Source organism: Leptidea sinapis, chromosome 29 (assembly GCF_905404315.1).
Source record: "Leptidea sinapis chromosome 29, ilLepSina1.1, whole genome shotgun sequence".
NCBI lineage: Eukaryota > Metazoa > Arthropoda > Insecta > Lepidoptera > Pieridae > Leptidea > Leptidea sinapis.
Genome location: NC_066293.1, coordinates 6,633,969 through 6,654,200, shown reverse-complemented (window position 1 = coordinate 6,654,200; position 20,232 = coordinate 6,633,969). Strand labels below are relative to the sequence as shown.

The 20,232-nt window shown below is 42.0% G+C and overlaps 1 protein-coding gene across 5 annotated transcripts in view; it reads left to right on the top strand.

The window, feature by feature from the left end:
• The window catches only part of LOC126973475 (uncharacterized), a 60,911-nt gene extending 41,122 nt beyond the window's left edge, over positions 1 to 19,789 (top strand). For 2 of the 5 annotated variants that reach the window (XM_050820780.1, XM_050820784.1), the window contains 2 exons: positions 11,451 to 17,835; positions 18,868 to 19,789. In XM_050820780.1, coding sequence (XP_050676737.1) covers positions 17,540 to 17,835; positions 18,868 to 19,765 — 1,194 coding nt within the window. In that variant the 5' untranslated portion in view covers positions 11,451 to 17,539 and the 3' untranslated portion in view covers positions 19,766 to 19,789. Of the gene's footprint in view, positions 1 to 1,011; positions 1,273 to 2,390; positions 2,652 to 4,219; positions 4,373 to 10,068; positions 10,220 to 10,910; positions 17,836 to 18,867 lie in introns of those variants that run through there. The other 3 variants (XM_050820781.1, XM_050820782.1, XM_050820783.1) reach the window with 3 other exon arrangements.
• Positions 19,790 to 20,232: the final 443 nt, after the last annotated feature.

Sequence of the window (20,232 nt, the reverse complement as noted above, 5' to 3'; positions counted from 1 at the left end):
GTAATCACTTATTTGGCTCTTTATTTTTGACTTTGAATTTGACTTGACGAACCCCGAGGAGTGAATCTGTTCAGGAGTGATGGTGTGGATTATGGTCAATTTTGGATCGTCAGGAGTGAGCTCTTCTTCAAATTGGTACTTAATTTCGTTTAGGGCGGTTGCAATTAAGGCTAATGGGGTCTTGTTTGTCATGATGAGAACTTGCTTTGTTCGATTGTGGATTTTAACGTCATGTGTCACTTGTCGGATGGGTCACCACTGTAGCACGTATTCTACTCCTACGACTTCTCGATGACTACCCCTGGCTGAGCTAGGGATGCTATGATATTTGTTTGAAGCGAAGTAAGAATGAAAGATTGAGTCAAAGATGAAAGGTTGAATTTACTACTAATTAAAAGAAATACTTTACAAAATGTAGAATGAAATGAGCGTCTATACAAAGCAAAAATAAAGCAAGCGGAAAGCTGTGAGCGCGAGGTAAATAAATGTGCAGAATGCGTGGCGCGGGCGATCGCCTCTGGTATTTATGCGACGCGCGGGGCGCGGGCGCGGGAGGCCTAGCTGTGGCGGCGGGCGCAGGGCCCGCGGTGTGCGGCGGGAGCGCGGGCGCGGGGACGCGCACGCGATGCAGCCGGTTCGCAGCTCGCACCACCCGTGACGTAGGCTGTCGTCATAGATCGTACGATGTGGCGTGATGTCGTGTGGTCCAAGAACATAAGCGGCGGTGCGGAAGTAAGTAGCGGATTTGGCCGCTACAGCCTCTTCGATTTGCTGATGACATGACTTCTAAACTTTTTGATGTGTTTATAGCAAGCAGCGACAGAATTTGGTTCATATTGAGCTGTCCGCTGGGACGGTGACGCTTAGTGTAGGCGGCGAGTGTGGTGTTGACGTGCTTTGGGTAATAATACAGTTGAGCAGGTCTGAGGAGGCTGGGGAAGTGAATCGTTTCGCCAGCTGGTAAATACCCCATCCAGCGAGTCCCACACCTATAATCGCTCCTACCTTCACCGCCGCGGGAGCTAGAATATGAGATAGTTTGAATGATGATTCGTCTTCCCAGGGACCGTAGGTGTTTAAATTATTGGAGAATTGTGTGCGTTCAGTCCGCCAATAGAACCACGGGTGTACTCGCTCTATGACTCCGTCGACGGCGTCGTTGTAACGGTTGATGGCTTGCACCGCGTTTTACGTCCATCGTGGCTCAGTTGTCAGTTTGGTCTGGATGTGCATTTCGACCGCGTCCCGGATTATGCGACCACGTCGCGTGAGGTCCCGCAAGCCCTGTTTGTCCATTTCTTGCGTGAGCAGTACGGCTCATTGGGCTCGATATCTATCTGTTATCTTCTGCCCGTACATGCGGATGTTCAGGAATTCCACGGCCGTTTCGCTGTCAAATGGCCGCAGTGTGTCAGCAAGCTCTTGTGCTGCTCGTATGCCACGGATGGCCTCTTCGATTTGCTGATGACATGACTTCTAAACTTTTTGATGTGTTTATAGCAAGCAGCGACAGAATTTGGTTCATATTGAGCTGTCCGCTGGGACGGTTACGCTAAGTGTAGGCGGCGAGTGTGGTGTTGACGTGCTTTGGGTAATAATACATTGAGCAGGTCTGAGGAGGCTGGGGAAGTGAATCGTTTCGCCAGCTGGTAAATACCCCATCCAGCGAGTCCCACACCTATAATCGCTCCTACCTTCATCACCGCGGGAGCTAGAATATGAGATAGTTTGAATGATGATTCGTCTTCCCAGGGACCGTAGGTGTTTAAATTATTGGAGAATTGTGTGCGTTCAGTCCGCCAATAGAACCACGGGTGTACTCGCTCTATGACTCCGTCGACGGCGTCGTTGTAACGGTTGATGGCTTGCACCGCGTTTTACGTCCATCGTGGCTCAGTTGTCAGTTTGGTCTGGATGTGCATTTCGACCGCGTCACGGATTATGCGACCACGTCGCGTGAGGTCCCGCAAGCCCTGTCTGTCCATTTCTTGCGTGAGCAGTACGGCTCATTGGGCTTGATATCTATCTGTTATCTTCTGCCCGTACATGCGGATGTTCAGGAATTCCACGGCCGTTTCGCTGTCAAATGGCCGCAGTGTGTCAGCAAGCTCTTGTGCTGCTCGTATGCCATGGATGGCCTCTTCGATTTGCTCATGACATGACTTCTAAACTTTTTGATGTGTTTATAGCAAGCAGCGACAGACTTTGGTTCATATTGAGCTGTCCGCTGGGACGGTGACGCTTAGTGTAGGCGGCGAGTGTGGTGTTGACGTGCTTTGGGTAATAATACAGTTGAGCAGGTCTGAGGAGGCTGGGGAAGTGAATCGTTTCGCCAGCTGGTAAATACCCCATCCAGCGAGTCCCACACCTATAATCGCTCCTACCTTCACCGCCGCGGGAGCTAGAATATGAGATAGTTTGAATGATGATTCGTCTTCCCAGGGACCGTAGGTGTTTAAATTATTGGAGAATTGTGTGCGTTCAGTCCGCCAATAGAACCACGGGTGTACTCGCTCTATGACTCCGTCGACGGCGTCGTTGTAACGGTTGATGGCTTGCACCGCGTTTTACGTCCATCGTGGCTCAGTTGTCAGTTTGGTCTGGATGTGCATTTCGACCGCGTCCCGGATTATGCGACCACGTCGCGTGAGGTCCCGCAAGCCCTGTTTGTCCATTTCTTGCGTGAGCAGTACGGCTCATTGGGCTCGATATCTATCTGTTATCTTCTGCCCGTACATGCGGATGTTCAGGAATTCCACGGCCGTTTCGCTGTCAAATGGCCGCAGTGTGTCAGCAAGCTCTTGTGCTGCTCGTATGCCACGGATGGCCTCTTCGATTTGCTGATGACATGACTTCTAAACTTTTTGATGTGTTTATAGCAAGCAGCGACAGAATTTGGTTGATATTGAGCTGTCCGCTGGGCACGGTGACACTTAGTGTAGGCGGCGAGTGTGGTGTTGACGTGCTTTGGGTAATAATACAGTTGAGCAGGTCTGAGGAGGCTGGGGAAGTGAATCGTTTCGCCAGCTGGTAAATACCCCATCCAGCGAGTCCCACACCTATAATCGCTCCTACCTTCATCGCCGCGGGAGCTAGAATATGAGATAGTTTGAATGATGATTCGTCTTCCCAGGGACCGTAGGTGTTTAAATTATTGGAGAATTGTGTGCGTTCAGTCCGCCAATAGAACCACGGGTGTACTCGCTCTATGACTCCGTCGACGGCGTCGTTGTAACGGTTGATGGCTTGCACCGCGTTTTACGTCCATCGTGGCTCAGTTGTCAGTTTGGTCTGGATGTGCATTTCGACCGCGTCCCGGATTATGCGACCACGTCGCGTGAGGTCCCGCAAGCCCTGTCTGTCCATTTCTTGCGTGAGCAGTACGGCTCATTGGGCTTGATATCTATCTGTTATCTTCTGCCCGTACATGCGGATGTTCAGGAATTCCACGGCCGTTTCGCTGTCAAATGGCCGCAGTGTGTCAGCAAGCTCTTGTGCTGCTCGTAAGCCATGGATGGCCTCTTCGATTTGCTGATGACTTGACTTCTAAACTTTTTGATGTGTTTATAGCAAGCAGCGACATAATTTGGTTCATATTGAGCTGTCCGCTGGGCACGGTGACGCTTAGTGTAGGCGGCGAGTGTGGTGTTGACGTGCTTTGGGTAATAATACAGTTGAGCAGGTCTGAGGAGGCTGGGGAACTGAATCGTTTCGCCAGCTGGTAAATACCCCATCGAGCGAGTCCCACACCTATAATCGCTCCTCCCTTCATCGCCGCGGGAGCTAGAATATGAGATAGTTTAATGATGATTCGTCTTCCCAGGGACCGTAGGTGTTTAAATTATTGGAGAATTGTGTGCGTTCAGTCCTCCAATAGAACCACGGGTGTACTCGCTCTATGACTTCGTCGACGGCATCGTTGTAACGGTTGATGGCTTGCACCGCGTTTTACGTCCATCGTGGCTCAGTTGTCAGTTTGGTCTGGATGTGCATTTCGACCGCGTCCCGGATTATGCGACCACGTCGCGTGAGGTCCCGCAAGCCCTGTCTGTCCATTTCTTGCGTGAGCAGTACGGCTCATTGGGCTCGATATCTATCTGTTATCTTCTGCCCGTACATGCGGATGTTCAGGAATTCCACGGCCGTTTCGCTGTCAAATGGCCGCAGTGTGTCAGCAAGCTCTTGTGCTGCTCGTAAGCCATGGATGGCCTCTTCGAGTTGCTGATGACTTGACTTCTAAACTTTTTGATGTGTTTATAGCAAGCAGCGACATAATTTGGTTCATATTGAGCTGTCCGCTGGGCACGGTGACGCTTAGTGTAGGCGGCGAGTGTGGTGTTGACGTGCTTTGGGTAATAATACAGTTGAGCAGGTCTGATGAGGCTGGGGAAGTGAATCGTTTCGCCAGCTGGTAAATACCCCATCCAGCGAGTCCCACACCTATAATCGCTCCTACCTTCATCGCCGCGGGAGCTAGAATATGAGATAGTTTGAATGATGATTCGTCTTCCCAGGGACCGTAGGTGTTTAAATTATTGGAGAATTGTGTGCGTTCAGTCCGCCAATAGAACCACGGGTGTACTCGCTCTATGACTCCGTCGACGGCGTAGTTGTAACGGTTGATGGCTTGCACCGCGTTTTACGTCCATCGTGGCTCAGTTGTCAGTTTGGTCTGGATGTGCATTTCGACCGCGTCCCGGATTATGCGACCACGTCGCTTGAGGTCCCGCAAGCCCTGTCTGTCCATTTCTTGCGTGAGCAGTACGGCTTATTGGGCTTGATATCTATCTGTTATCTTCTGCCCGTACATGCGGATGTTCAGGAATTCCACGGCCATTTCGCTGTCAAATGGCCGCAGTGTGTCAGCAAGCTCTTGTGCTGCTCGTATGCCATGGATGGCCTCTTCGATTTGCTCATGACATGACTTCTAAACTTTTTGATGTGTTTATAGCAAGCAGCGAATGAATTTGGTTCGTATTGAGCTGTCCGCTGGGCACGGTGACGCTTAGTGTATTTATTTATTTATTTATTTATTTGGAAACAAATACAGATACATCCTTAAACATAAAGTAGATAAAGTAAAAATAGAAATATGGACACAAGGATGTCTCCTTCAACAGTTTCACTAAGTACACTTAATATTTAAATTTACACTTACATTACACTTAGTTGCAGACAACCAGTTGATAAATAAATCTAACATAATGCATGGTAGACATTGTTACAATTTAGATGAAATTACGTGATTTCTAACTTACTCTGTTTGTGCCAGGATTTGTTTTATTCTGAGTTTGTAAGTTTTAGAGGAACACGAAAACATATCTACATCATTAAATCTAGAGTTATGGAGAGCAAACATTCTGTGCAGTGGCGTACGTATACCAGTATTTGTCCTGGTTTTTGAGAGATGAAATAAATTATTAGAGCGTGTAGCACGGGCTGGTATATGAAAATCGATTAACTGAAGCAATTCTGAGGATATGATTTCACTCGTACATATTTTTCTCAGAGTGACTAATTCAATTAAACTCCGTCGCTGGCTTAATGAAAGAATATTAAATTGTTTTAAGAGATTCTTGTAGTGGTTTCGACGTCCACCCAAGCGAAAGTTTAGGATACGCAAGAATTTCTTTTGTATCATCTCGACCTGATGGTCATATACCTTATACAGCGGATTCCATATTGGGGTGACATATTCAAGCTGAGACAGCACAAGTGTTCGAAAAAGACACATATATGTATCTTTATTTTTAAATGCCTTAGAGACGCGTGTAATAAAGCCTAACATACGATATGCATTATTCGCTATGTGATCAATGTGGTCATTAAGTGTCAACTTGGCATCAAGGTATACCCCAAGATCACGAATACAGGTAACTGTTTCAAGTTCTTGATCGCCTAGTGTAAATCTCGTTTCAATTTTATTTTTGTTTTTCGTAAAAGAGATATGCTTACATTTAGTGTAACTTAAAAATAGTTTGTTACTTTTGCAATAGACATCTAACCTATTCAAGTCTTCCTGCATAAGCAGGACATCATTGAAGTCAACAATATGGGAATACAATTTTAAATCATCTGCATATAATAAAAACTTACAAGACTTAAAGCAATCAGAGATGTCATTAATAAAAAGTGTGAAAAGCAATGGACCAAGTATAGAGCCTTGAGGTACGCCTGACGTTACGTTAACTGTAGGGGAGATGAAACCATTAATAACTACCGATTGTACTCGGGCACTTAGGTAAGCAGCAAACCAACGCAAGAGGTTACCTTTTATACCGTTGTATGATAATTTTTTTAGTAACAGTAGGTGGTCCACCTTGTCAAATGCCTTTTGGAAATCTGTGTAGACTGTTTCAATTTGGTTTTTATTGTCAACGCCTTTAAATAAATAATCAGTGAAAACAAGAAGATTTGACAAAGTAGATCTGCCAGCCACGAAACCGTGTTGCTGTTCTATGATTGTGTGTTTTAGCTTAGTGTATACGACTTGGTGTACCAATTTCTCAAAAATTTTTGGAATAGATGACAGTATAGAGATCGGACGATAATTTGCGACTTGATTTTTTGCTCCTGCTTTAAATATAGGCGTAATATAAGCTATCTTCCAGATACTAGGAAAGTAACCAGAGGATAAACATTTATTAAAAATAATTTCCAAAGGAATAGATAGCGTTTTGCAAGTACGCTTTAGAAAAACCGGATGAATGTTATCAGGACCGGCGCCTTTATTGGGGTCGATATTTTGGAGTGCTGCTAAAATATTGGGTCTGTGGAGACGTACATTGTCAATTAGCGGAGTATGATCGGCGTCGCAACTTATATTTTCAAATTGGTCAATACTATATGCTCCATCGAAACCGGGTTCAAAGACTGAGTGAAAATATTTAGAGAACATATCAGCTATGAATTTAGGATCATCAGATTCGACACCGTCATACCACATTAAGCGAGGATAACCTGAGTTAGACTCTTTTAAAGAAGATGCATATTTCCAGAAAAATTTAATATTATTCTTCAAGGAGTTTTCAACGTTGTTAATGTACTTATTATGACATGTAGTAAGAAGCAATTTAACTCGTTTACGTAATAGTGAAAATTCCTGATAATCACGCAGGTTTTTGTAAGATTTCCAACGGGCCCATATTTTGAGTTTGCGTTTTAAACATTTAATTAAAGGTTTAGAGAACCAGGTGGGGAATTTAGATGAACTAATTTTGGCAAAAGGAACATGAGAGTTGATGATTATTTGAATTTGTTTGTAAAAGACATTCACGGCTTCTTCGGCTGAAAGAGAAGATAGGAGAGAAATCCAGTCCACTTCTTCTATTGCGCTGTTAATTAGATAATAGTCTGCTTTATAATAATTCCTTTTAATGTTAGCAATACAGGGCATAATATTATTATTTAAAGTATTTATACTACACGATATGTCCAAAGGTGGGTGATGAGGTACCGTATTAAGCAAAGGATCATCCGAACGCTCGATACGGTTTGTTAAAGTAGATAATACTAAATCAAGGAGTCTTCCATTTTCATTTTGAATAATATTGGTTTGTCTTAAATTCATAAAGGACATAGTGTATATTAGTAGTTTAGATGGCTCGCACCCGGTGGAGAACAATAAAGTGTCTTGACAAATGGAAGACCAGTTCAAATGAGGTAAGTTAAAGTCTCCAATTATAAGAAAATTTTGGTAACGTGCACTAGAATATACATCGTGAAGTTTATTAAAATATTGGTTATATAAATTGTTGCTAGCGGCCGGTGGAACATATAACACATTTAATAACAGTCCGGAGAGTAAAGGAAAGTATATATATATCTCTTCTAAGTTCTCAGCTTCAATATCAGGTATTCGGATAGCCTTTAGGTATTTCCTTACCATTACTAATACGCCCCCTCCCCCTTTTTTACCAGACAGTGCCAGATTTCTATCACGTCGAAATAGTACATAATTATTATCATTATGTATTTCCTCATCTCGAATTGAGCCAGTTAACCAGGTTTCTACCAGTATAATTATGTCATAGTCGCAAGATAGCATATTGAGTCTTAATTCAGAAAGTTTGGTTTTAAGCCCTCCACAGTTTTGGTAAAATATAGTAAGGTTATTTGAGTTCATTTTTTAAGAAGTATATCATTTTCATAAATATTTTTAATTAATAATAATACGTTAACAATTCTTTTCAGTAGATAGTGTGCGTGTTCCTCCATGTGGTGAATAATTATTATAATATATGAATCAAGTGTTTCTAATACAGTACATGATGTGTAGATGATTTTAAAATATTGTGGCAATAACAACCTTATAATAATAAAATTAAAACATAAATTAAACACCGTAAAAAAGGAAGTATAGTTGTAAAAGCGTACATAAATTAGTATCCCGGGACATAAAGTGAATTCTAATAAATAAAATTTGTACATTTTTCTTTCAGCTGATGTACATAAGCAATACATTAAATCATATTTAAGCTTAAGTAACCGTGTATCGTCATCACCTGAGTCTTTCCATAGCACGTAAATAATTTTAGGTAATATAAAGAACAAAACGTAATAGTTTGCAGTGACGACAAAAAACAAGAGATATAAAAGGTCTACCAATAAACATGTGATAATAATTTGTAGGAGTCATGATATTTTGGCTAAATCATCAACGCATCGCACATGAATTATCCTTGAATCATCTTTCTTACGTACTAATATATTACTATTTCTTACCCATACATATTTATAACCCTTTTCCTTAGCTAATGTGCGAGTCTTACTAAAAAGAATTTTGTTTTTAAGAGTTAGGTGTTCGTTTATAAAGAAGCGGATATTGGTGGTGGAAACGGCCGCGGCGGCACTTGTTGGTGTACCAAACAGTTGAGTCGTCGTAAGTGACCTTCGCGATCGCGCGGCACCGATTAGGTCGTCACGTTGCCGTCGAGTTGTCAGTTGCAATATAATGTTCTTGGGGCGGGTCGTGGGTAGGCCTGGAGCCACGCGGTGCACGTTCCTAATATCACTATGATTCAACTCGACGCCTAGGATCTTACTAATTTCTAACGACAATTGTATTAGATTTTCGCCTTTCCGCTCTGGTATGTTTTGTATCTCGACATTACAGCTACGAGAAGCCTGGTCGAGCTCATCAAACTTTGTCGTCAGTAAATGTAGGTCTGTGCGAAGCGCGTTATTTTCTTGCTTGATATCACTACCTAATGCTTCATTTGAATGAAATGAGTGATCCCTCTCCAGTTGCGATAACCGTTCATCCCAAGAGTCCATACGCTGCTCGAGCTTGTTTATATCATCTCGAAGTGCTTTAGAAACTTCCAAAACAGCCGAGCTGATGTCTTCACGCAGTTGCTGCCTGAAGCTCGCCAATTTAGTGTCTATGTATCGGGTGAGGGTCTCGGTGTCAACATTCAAAACCGATGACGATATTATACCTCCTTTAGGTGAGATGGATGTTCCTACAGCACTAGTATTCTTTTTACCCTTGCATGTAGGACACTTCCATTTAATTTTGTTCATGGGTAATATCTTTTTGAAGTCTGTTTCAGTAAGTTCCACGCAGTAATAATGTGTACTCATACTACATAAAGAGCATTTAATAGTATCCTTGTCGTTAAGATTTTTTAAACATTTAAAGCAATCCATGTTCAAATATTTATGGTGATTGTTTATTTGTAGAAAAGCCACGAAATACTTTTTCGTGAAATATTGTTCAAGTATATCAAATATAAACTTTGAGGGTAAGTTAAAATAAAAACGCCACGCAATATTTGTCGTCGCTTATACGTTTTGTTTGTGTTGTCACTTTATACGAATTATAAAGTAAAATAAATGATTAGAAACACTTACAGAGACTGTTTATATATAGATATTTCACAGAATAATTGTAGGTGAATGATTGCACTTGTGTTTTTATCACTAAAAACTCGTAGTTATCACTTTAACTGAATTATTTTTAATTTACTGGTTGATCGCAATGTTTCGTGTGTGAGCGCGCGTTAATGTGAGTGTAGGCGGCGAGTGTGGTGTTGACGTGCTTTGGGTAATAATACAGTTGAGCAGGTCTGAGGAGGCTGGGGAAGTGAATCGTTTCGCCAGCTGGTAAATACCCCATCCAGCGAGTCCCACACCTATAATCGCTCCTACCGTCATCGCCGCGGGAGCTAGAATATGAGATAGTTTGAATGATGATTCGTCTTCCCAGGGACCGTAGGTGTTTAAATTATTGGAGAATTGTGTGCGTTCAGTCCTCCAACAGAACCACGGGTGTACTCGCTCTATGACTCCGTCGACGGCGTCGTTGTAACGGTTGATGGCTTGCACCGCGTTTTACGTCCATCGTGGCTCAGTTGTCAGTTTGGTCTGGATGTGCATTTCGACCGCGTCCCGGATTATGCGACCACGTCGCGTGAGGTCCCGCAAGCCCTGTCTGTCCATTTCTTGCGTGAGCAGTACGGCTCATTGGGCTTGATATCTATCTGTTATCTTCTGCCCGTACATGCGGATGTTCAGGAATTCCACGGCCGTTTCGCTGTCAAATGGCCGCAGTGTGTCAGCAAGCTCTTGTGCTGCTCGTAAGCCATGGATGGCCTCTTCGATTTGCTGATGACTTGACTTCTAAACTTTTTGATGTGTTTATAGCAAGCAGCGACATAATTTGGTTCATATTGAGCTGTCCGCTGGGCACGGTGACGCTTAGTGTAGGCGGCGAGTGTGGTGTTGACGTGCTTTGGGTATAAATACAGTTGAGCAGGTCTGAGGAGGCTGGGGAACTGAATCGTTTCGCCAGCTGGTAAATACCCCATCGAGCGAGTCCCACACCTATAATCGCTCCTCCCTTCATCGCCGCGGGAGCTAGAATATGAGATAGTTTGAATGATGATTCGTCTTCCCAGGGACCGTAGGTGTTTAAATTATTGGAGAATTGTGTGCGTTCAGTCCTCCAATAGAACCACGGGTGTACTCGCTCTATGACTTCGTCGACGGCATCGTTGTAACGGTTGATGGCTTGCACCGCGTTTTACGTCCATCGTGGCTCAGTTGTCAGTTTGGTCTGGATGTGCATTTCGACCGCGTCCCGGATTATGCGACCACGTCGCGTGAGGTCCCGCAAGCCCTGTCTGTCCATTTCTTGCGTGAGCAGTACGGCTCATTGGGCTCGATATCTATCTGTTATCTTCTGCCCGTACATGCGGATGTTCAGGAATTCCACGGCCGTTTCGCTGTCAAATGGCCGCAGTGTGTCAGCAAGCTCTTGTGCTGCTCGTAAGCCATGGATGGCCTCTTCGAGTTGCTGATGACTTGACTTCTAAACTTTTTGATGTGTTTATAGCAAGCAGCGACATAATTTGGTTCATATTGAGCTGTCCGCTGGGCACGGTGACGCTTAGTGTAGGCGGCGAGTGTGGTGTTGACGTGCTTTGGGTAATAATACAGTTGAGCAGGTCTGAGGAGGCTGGGGAAGTGAATCGTTTCGCCAGCTGGTAAATACCCCATCCAGCGAGTCCCACACCTATAATCGCTCCTACCTTCATCGCCGCGGGAGCTAGAATATGAGATAGTTTGAATGATGATTCGTCTTCCCAGGGACCGTAGGTGTTTAAATTATTGGAGAATTGTGTGCGTTCAGTCCGCCAATAGAACCACGGGTGTACTCGCTCTATGACTCCGTCGACGGCGTAGTTGTAACGGTTGATGGCTTGCACCGCGTTTTACGTCCATCGTGGCTCGGTTGTCAGTTTGGTCTGCCTGAACCAGCCTCCGTATCCGTTGGTCCTAAAGTATCTGTCGAGTGAGTCTAGTCTATCGCGCTGTCGAGTGAGTCTAGTCTATCGCGCTGTCGTTTTCGTTCACTAGGATCTTGTATGAGTTAGTATTCTTTGTAGAAGCTGTGCGCGATGTCGAAAACAGTCAGGATGGCGACCGTCCGTGTGTATGTATTAACCAAGGTAATATTTTTACAGTACTTACAAAAAAATATGTACCTGCACTTTCTAAAGCAATTTCTAGTCAACCAACTTGTTCTGGGATCATACTACTTTCTTCTGTTGCTGTTGTTTCACATTCTTCAAGAGTCATCATTCGCTGTTTCTTACGCAAATATGGTCGTGCTATTTGGTTGGATATTATTATTTTTCTGTCTGGTTGACATGCAAAATATTTGGGTATACAACCTGGGTTGAATATTACCATTTCGTATCGTCTCGGAAACACCGCACAAGGAAGTTCATTCCACAGCTTTGTTAAACGTGGAAGTAAGCTCTTTGAAAACCGCACTGTCAAGGACCGCCACACATCCAGATAGTGGGGATGATATCTTAACTTATGGCGTGTCGTGCGAAGGTGAAATTCGGCGGAAGGAATCAGGTTAAACGGTTCATAGGATAAATCCCCGTGATAAATGCAGTTGAGGACACACAATGAAGCGATGTCTCTACGCAACGCCACGTGATCCAGTCGTTCACAGAGCACTGGGTCTCGGACAATTCGAGCTGCTCTGCGTTGCACGCGGTCAAATAGATCTAGCTGATGATGGGGTGCGCCAAACCGCAGGTGACAGCAATACTCCATATGTGGCTAGACCTGCGCTTTGTACAGCGCTAGAATGTGGGCCGGCTTGAAGTATTGCCGTGCTCTATTTATGACACCCACTTTCTTTGAAGCCAATTTGGCTTTGCTCTCCAGATGGCCGCGGAATTGGCAATTGCTCGAGATTTCGAGACCCAGAATTCGGATACTAGGCGAGGCTGTAAGGGAAGTGTTGTCGAAGAGCGTTGATACAAAAAATGATTTTTTTTTGAAGTTCTGGGGGTTAAATTGGGCAAGGTCCATGTCGCCCGTGCTGTCGTCTGCAAAACAATGTGGGAGATAGCACACAGCCTCGGGGCACTCAAGCGTTCACGGGGTTGGGATTCGAGCAATAACCGTCGATAGCGACCTGTGTGTTGCGCCCAGTGAGGAAGCTGGAGGTCCACTTGCATAAGCTCTGGGTAAGCCCAAATGACTATCGCTCATTAATCAACTGGTAACCCTCTAAGTATACCAAGAACTGGCGGTTAATTATGCTCTCCATGACTTCGGAGAACCGGGATGTAATAGCTATAGGACTGTAGTTTGCCGTATCCGAACTGTCTCCTTTTTTTTTTGGATCAAACGGACAAGGGCTGTCTTCCATGAGTCAGGGACTACGCCTTTTGTATATGAGTGCCAGAATAAACGCCTTAGCACCGGCGCACATACATAATTTTAATGATTAATTAATTAAAATTATTGGGGTTATTTTAGTTCTAAGTTCAATTAAAATAAAGAAAACGTTTTTATAAAAACATACATATATTTGTCAGGTTATAAAGTACAGGAATATATAACAGAGCTATAGTCACAAAAATATGCAAATGAATGGAAACAGAATTTAACAAGATTTCCTTAAATATAAAATTACGTTAAAAATCGGTATCTTCAGGACCAGATGTCTCTACTGACAGTGTGTTTGGGTCAGCAGGTAATAAAAGTTTAACCGTTTCAAGAAGAAAAGCGTTACGTGAAGGTTTTCTTATTTGTCTCAAACTAATGAAGGGATCTGAACGTAACAAGAGCCTATAATATACATCTAAGTTACATTCTTCCCTAGAAAACTCTCTGGCAAAGTTTAGCCGATACGTTCGGAATTGCTTGTTTCGGGTTTCTGCAGCTTCTTCCGATAGCTGTCCAATTGGAAGCAGCGAACTTTTTATGATTTGGATTCTATGTCCACCACTATCTTGTGCATAGTAGGCGTCATTGGGTGGCAACCATACTGTTCTACGTACAATTTTGCTGTGTCGTACGCATACTTATCATATTTTTCAGCATCAATTTTATGGCCACTAGAAATAGTATCTAAAATAACCTTGAATCTGTAAATCAGTTCTAAGTTAATACCTGTGACGTCTGAAGCCAATTCGGGGTTTTCAAAAAACCTCCGGCTTGTGTTCAATACCTTTGAAGGCTTTGGTATCTCAATTTCCAGACAGATAGATATATTTTTTATAGTATAGTAGGACAAACGAGCGTACGGGTCACCTGGTGTTAAGTGATCAACGCCACCCTCATTCTCTTGCAACACCAGAGGAATCACAAGAGCGTTGCCGGCCTTTAAGGAAGGTGTTCGCGCTTTTTTTGAAGGTACCCATGTCGTATCTTCCCGCACAAGGAAGTTCATTCCACAGCTTTGTTGAACGTGGAAGTAAGCTCTTTGAAAACCGCACTGTCGAGGACCGCCACACATCCATGATATCCTAACTTATGGCGTGTCGTGCGAAGGTGAAATTCGGCGGCAGGAATCAGGTGAAACGGTTCATTGTTCATATAATGAAGCGATGTCTCTACGCAACGCCAAGTGATCCAGTCGTTCACAGAGCACTGGGACCCCGATAATTCGAGCAGCTTTGCACGCGGTCAAATAGATCTAGCTGATAATGGCGTGCGCCAAACCGCAGATGACAGCAATACTCCATATGTGGCCGGACATGCATTTTGTATAGCGCAGCGAAGTATTGCCGTGCTCTATTTATGACGCCCAGTTTCTTCGAAGCCAATTTGGCTTTGCTATCCAGGTTTGCTCGCCACGGAATTGGCAATCGCTGGAGATTATCGTTACTTTGCTTAAATTTGGATTTCTGAGAACAGTCACAACCACATTTACAGACTATCATAAACGATTTCCTTTCTTGCTCCTTTTGCCGAATTATCACATCTTCTAGGTTTTTTGATAATCGTTTTACGATTAGATCCATTAGGCATTGTAGATTAATTTCCGCGCAAATGGCCGTAACTCTTAGGGATTCTTTCGGCGGATAGCACTCTAGTTTTGGTTTCAAAACAAGATCATAGCAAGGGAAATGTTGTGGATTTGTTGCCCTTACTTACTATCTCATACTGTCGTCTCGTAAGATCAGCTTCATCGGACATCTTAAGTGCTTGCAGAGGCGTCAATTGAGGTACTTCATCGCTGTCGGTAACTCTACTATAGGCTTTTCTATATGTACTAGCCCGTGTTGGTGAGTTCGTAATATCTTTAAGCACTTTCGAGGCCGTCCTATATCCCGTTGTCTGCAACACAGATATGGCAGCGTGAACAATAACTTCACCTACGGAGGCCCTTATTTCTTCCGTTTTCTTCTTTTACTATGCTCACTTAGTTCTCCAACAGTCTTGGGTGGTCGACCTTGCTAGAAGGCTGATTCAATGGGAATCTCGAATGTACCCTCTAACCATGATTTTCAGGTTTATTTTCAGGAACCACTGTGTAAGTCTACACTTCCACGTCCTCCATGATTGTGAATTGTGGTCAAAGTTTGGTAAGGTTACTAAATTTGAACACATCCTCGTCGCCAATATTCAGTACTAGGACGGACACAACTAAAACGCAAGGTCGTCTGTAGCACACTGTTTAATCATTAATATTTTATGTCGTTTGTTACTTGTTAGTTTACACGTGTGTACACATACACAAAAGATACCAAGTTCCCTGGCAACAACTGTTGTATCTTCAGATTTAAATTGTCAACGTCTACATTTTTTGCCGCTAAAATAGCTGTTTCTGCAAGCCACTCATGATTTATGTACTGTTTGTGTACATCGGGAAATATTTGTTCAATGAGAATATCTTGCTTGTTGCTTTGAGAATGTTTCAGCGGATGGATCTTGAAGCATTTGAACGCGCATATTTACTTTCAGCTGTACCTTTTCAACATTACGCCACAATGGAGATGATTTTAAGCAATCGTTGATCTCATCAGCATATGTTGAACGGGTATAACGGGAAAGGTTTGTCTGAAATAACCTGAAAGGACCAACAGAGTGCCGCCAAATAGACTGTTGGTTTTTTTAATATCTTTCAATGTCCAGTTCAAGGCCTCAACTGAATGTTTGTGTGCCATAGTACATTCATCCCAGATGATAATTTTACGCTGTTTCAGCACGGTGGCCATGGACGATTGTTTCTAATGTCTTCCTCAATTTCTGTTTCATTAAATACTTTAATGTGAATATTCTTTTGGGCCTCGGCATATAAAATTTGACTGAAAGATCTGTCGCCTAAACGTTGACACTCTGTAGCCTGTATAGCATAGTGTAGTTTAGGGGCTGGTATGTGCGGATCTTGTTGCTTTGTTTTTGGAGTTCAATCAAAATCCTAATCAACAGAGGAAGCTGGAGGCTGGCAGGGCTTTGCTGACATGGTTGTAGGCAGTGCAGGGGGTATGATCTCCTCCTGGTCGGATACATCGGAGAAAATATATTTTTCTTCGTAGCTTTCTGGCGGTTGAAAGTTTTTTTTATGAATTGCTCCATTATTGATTAAAACTTGAGATGACTCTGCTCTAGGCGAGTTAACATTTTGGAGGTTCCTAATAAAGCTTAAGTAGATGGAATAGATATGTCATCTTCCGATTGTTGAGCCCCAGCCAGTTCCTTATTTGCGTCTTCCCGGCTTTTGAGAAGAGGTTTCATATCTGTCATTGCCGCAATCATGAGTTCATTTTGTACAGCCGAACCCTTGTGGCCAGGGACATGGGGTGAATAATAAGGCCTATACAGTGGTCAGTTTAATAGTTTTAGCTTTATGTCACTGTATGTTTTTTATCCTAAAATGCACTTGCTAATCCGGTAGGGATAGCAAAACGAATTTCGTTGGCACAAGTTCTAAACAAAATTGGATCAAATTTGATGTCGAACGAAAACTCGTCGCGTTATTAAGTATGCTGCGTTAAAGCAATGCACACACGTGCATTGCGGGTCAATAAATTAACAGCGCTTAGACTAAAATAAAAAAAGACTGAATATATTGCTGGTATTTTAACTTCCAATGGATATTTAAGGAAAGGTTTTTGGACGCTTAAATTCGACTTACGCATTTTATAAAATACAATTTTTATCGCATCGTAAGCAGGTGTTTTTGTAACTCAAACAGGCACAAAAGCACTTTGATAGCCTCCAGTCCAGTGGTATAGAGGTCAGTGCTGTTAGAAGAATTTTTTCCTTGCCTATCAAAAACTTTGTAAGTACCATGATATTATGGTGGTTGTATTAATTTACGAACCGCATCATTCCTAATGAAATGGCAGCCTTTCAAATCTTTGTTCAGCAATATTTTCCTTGAATCTATTGTCTATTCGACATAGAAAGCTGCTTTACTCACAGCCAACATTATATGTTTGCAGACGACAAAAATTTCTTTCTTAGAATACGTGACTAATTTTATTTGATTTCATTATTTCTGTAACAGAATAAATATGACGCCATGACATCGCCGATCGCCTAAGGGCGCGTTCCAACTATGTCGTAACGACTAATTTATCGTTCGACGACTGTCGTCTCTACCTGTTCCCATTATAACGATTGTTTGTCGTCAACATTTTTTATCGTTTAGCGACTGTCGTATCTAGCTGTTCCCATTGGATCGCTCAGATCGCTCGCATCATCAGCAAGCTACAAATCTAGTCGCCTCTGCGTTCGCTTGGTGATTACTAGTGCGTTTACTCTCCTGAGTTCAATGGACGAAGATGAAATTTTAATAATGTTTTTCTTTTTGAAAAGAAGGAAAATGAAGCGAGCAATGAAAAGAAAGTACTGGGTACATCCAATGTTAATGAAAAGAATTCCATTAGGATTATGTCAGAGTTATATAGAAGAATTAAAAAGTGATGATGGAAAGTTTTATGAGTATTTAAGAATGACTGTCACCACCTTTGATAGCCTACTGGTACGACTTGCAGACAATCTTAGAAGAGAAAACACACATTTCAGAAATTGTATAAGTGCCGAAGAAAGACTAGTGATAACTTTAAGGTAAGTAAATAAAATGAAAATTCTTTATTAATTTATACATTTATTTATTTAGAGATTTATTTTAGAGTTACACGTTTTATAAGTAAAGACATCTTTAAATTATATATTGTCAAAATTAAAAGAATCTTGTGTGCTATCAGACAAATTAGTATAGACTGAATTTGGTGATGAAGCCGGTTCCATAACTTGATTGCTAGTCGAAGTTGATGCACCTGGATCTTGTGTAAAATATCCTGTCGGTTGTGATAAATGGTTTTGATAGTCACCATAGTTTGCATAAGTATCATATAAATTATTACGAAGGCGTTTCTTTTTAATTTTTTCAATCAGTTGCATAATACCCGTTTGGAATTCAAAATTTTCATCATTGTCGAATGATGCCAAAGATGGTAAAATTCCTTTAATAAAGGACACATGTGGGTGTTCTTGATTATTTAATTTATAATCTAGAAATTGTGACATTTTATCATCTAATGTGTCAGTCTTAGTTTTCTTTTGAGTAGAAGGTGCTGCATCACTTAATGTATCAGATATAGAATTATTAGGCTCATTAGATGAATCAGAGGTCATACGGGGCTCAGTAACTTTTAATAAAAAAGACAGCTGATTCTTATAAACATACGGCCTAGTAGTTTTTGCGCCTGCACCAGATCGCTTTTTTTCTTTTTCATTTTTCAGGGATCTCATAAATGCATCTCGAATATGTGTCCACTTTGTAGATATCTGTGTAGCTGTAAAAGTAAAATAGACTTAAAATTAAAATTTGTTTGTGTATAGATTTAACATTATATGTATTAACATATAATCAGTCTAATACGTAGTCAAATTATTGTTCATGCAAACATCTGCACGTTTTTCAGAGTTTAAAAAACTATACTAAGATCGAGTTTTTCCACTAGTATCCCCGGATGTTTCCGTGAACAAGTAAGGGACTACGTATTAGACTGATTATATGTTTATACATAATTATAATGTTAGGGCATTGGTCCTCGAATATAAGCGTATTATAATAGCTGTTGTATTTATTTACAGATATTTGGCGTCGGGATGTTCGTTTAAACAACTGCATTATAATTTTAGAGTGGGAATGTCAACCATCAGCAAAATAATCAAAGAAACGTGTTCTGTTATTTGGAGCGTATTAAGTGCAGAATATTTAAAGTTGCCCAATACCGAAGAAGAATGGAGAGCGATCGCTGAAGCTTTTAAAACGAAAGCAAATTTTCCTCATTGCCTCGGTGCGCTGGACGGCAAGCACATAAGGATTACAAAGCCAATAAATAGTGGTTCTATGTTTTTTAACTATAAGGATTATTTTTCTTTTATTTTATTTGCAATTGTTGATTCAGAATACCGTTTCATTTACGTTAGTATTGGTTCATACGGAAAAGAGTGTGATTCATCTATCCTAAAACAATCCAATTTTTGGAAGAAACTAAATGATGGTACTTTAAATATACCAAGACCCACGCCATTACACGAAAATATGCAAGAAGAAATACCATATGTATTTGTTGGAGACGAAGCCTTTACATTGTCACAAAATTTATTGCGACCTTATGGCGGTACTCATTTAGACAATAAGAAAAAGATATTTAATTACCGTCTAAGCCGCGCGAGAAGATATGTTGAATGCACTTTTGGTATCTTATCCAATAAATGGAGGATCTTGCATAGACCATTGGATGTATGTGCAGAAACAGCTATTGAAGTTGTAAAGGCTTGTACGGTATTACATAATTTTTTAATAAAAAAAGACGCTATATACTTGGAGAATACCCCAACCGTTATGCCCCTGGTAAACATGCCTGCAACACAGCTGCGTCCAAACGAAGGTGGTGGAAACGCAGTGCGCTTACAATTTTCCGACTATTTTGTATCTGAAATAGGCTCCGTACCTTGGCAAAACATTACAGCACACGTATCATAATAAATAAAAAGTTTCAGAAACTTACCGAAATCTTTTCTTTCCTTTTCCTCCAACTTGTCAAAATTAGGTTCAAAAACGCAACAAATTTCTCTCCACGCGGCTAATTTCAAACCTTTGTCTTTATAAATGTCTAAAGTTTTGTCCCAAAGGACAGCCCTTTGTTCAACAAGTGGAATTAAAACTTCCGGTGTTATATTATTAGCCATTGTTATACGTCCACCATGCGCAGGAGTCTGACAAGTTCTAACACGCACAAGGTAAACCAAGTACAGACGCGAGGGGCGCGCGGGTGCGAGAGGGAAGGGAAAACACGTGGTCTACATAGAGTTGCCGTCCACGATTTTTTTATCGTTTTACGACTGTCGTGCTTGCCGTTCCCACTGTCACGACAAAGTGTCGTCACTGCAAAAACTGTCGTAGACGACAGTAAATTGTGTCGTTCTAAATGTGAACACCTCCATTTAAAC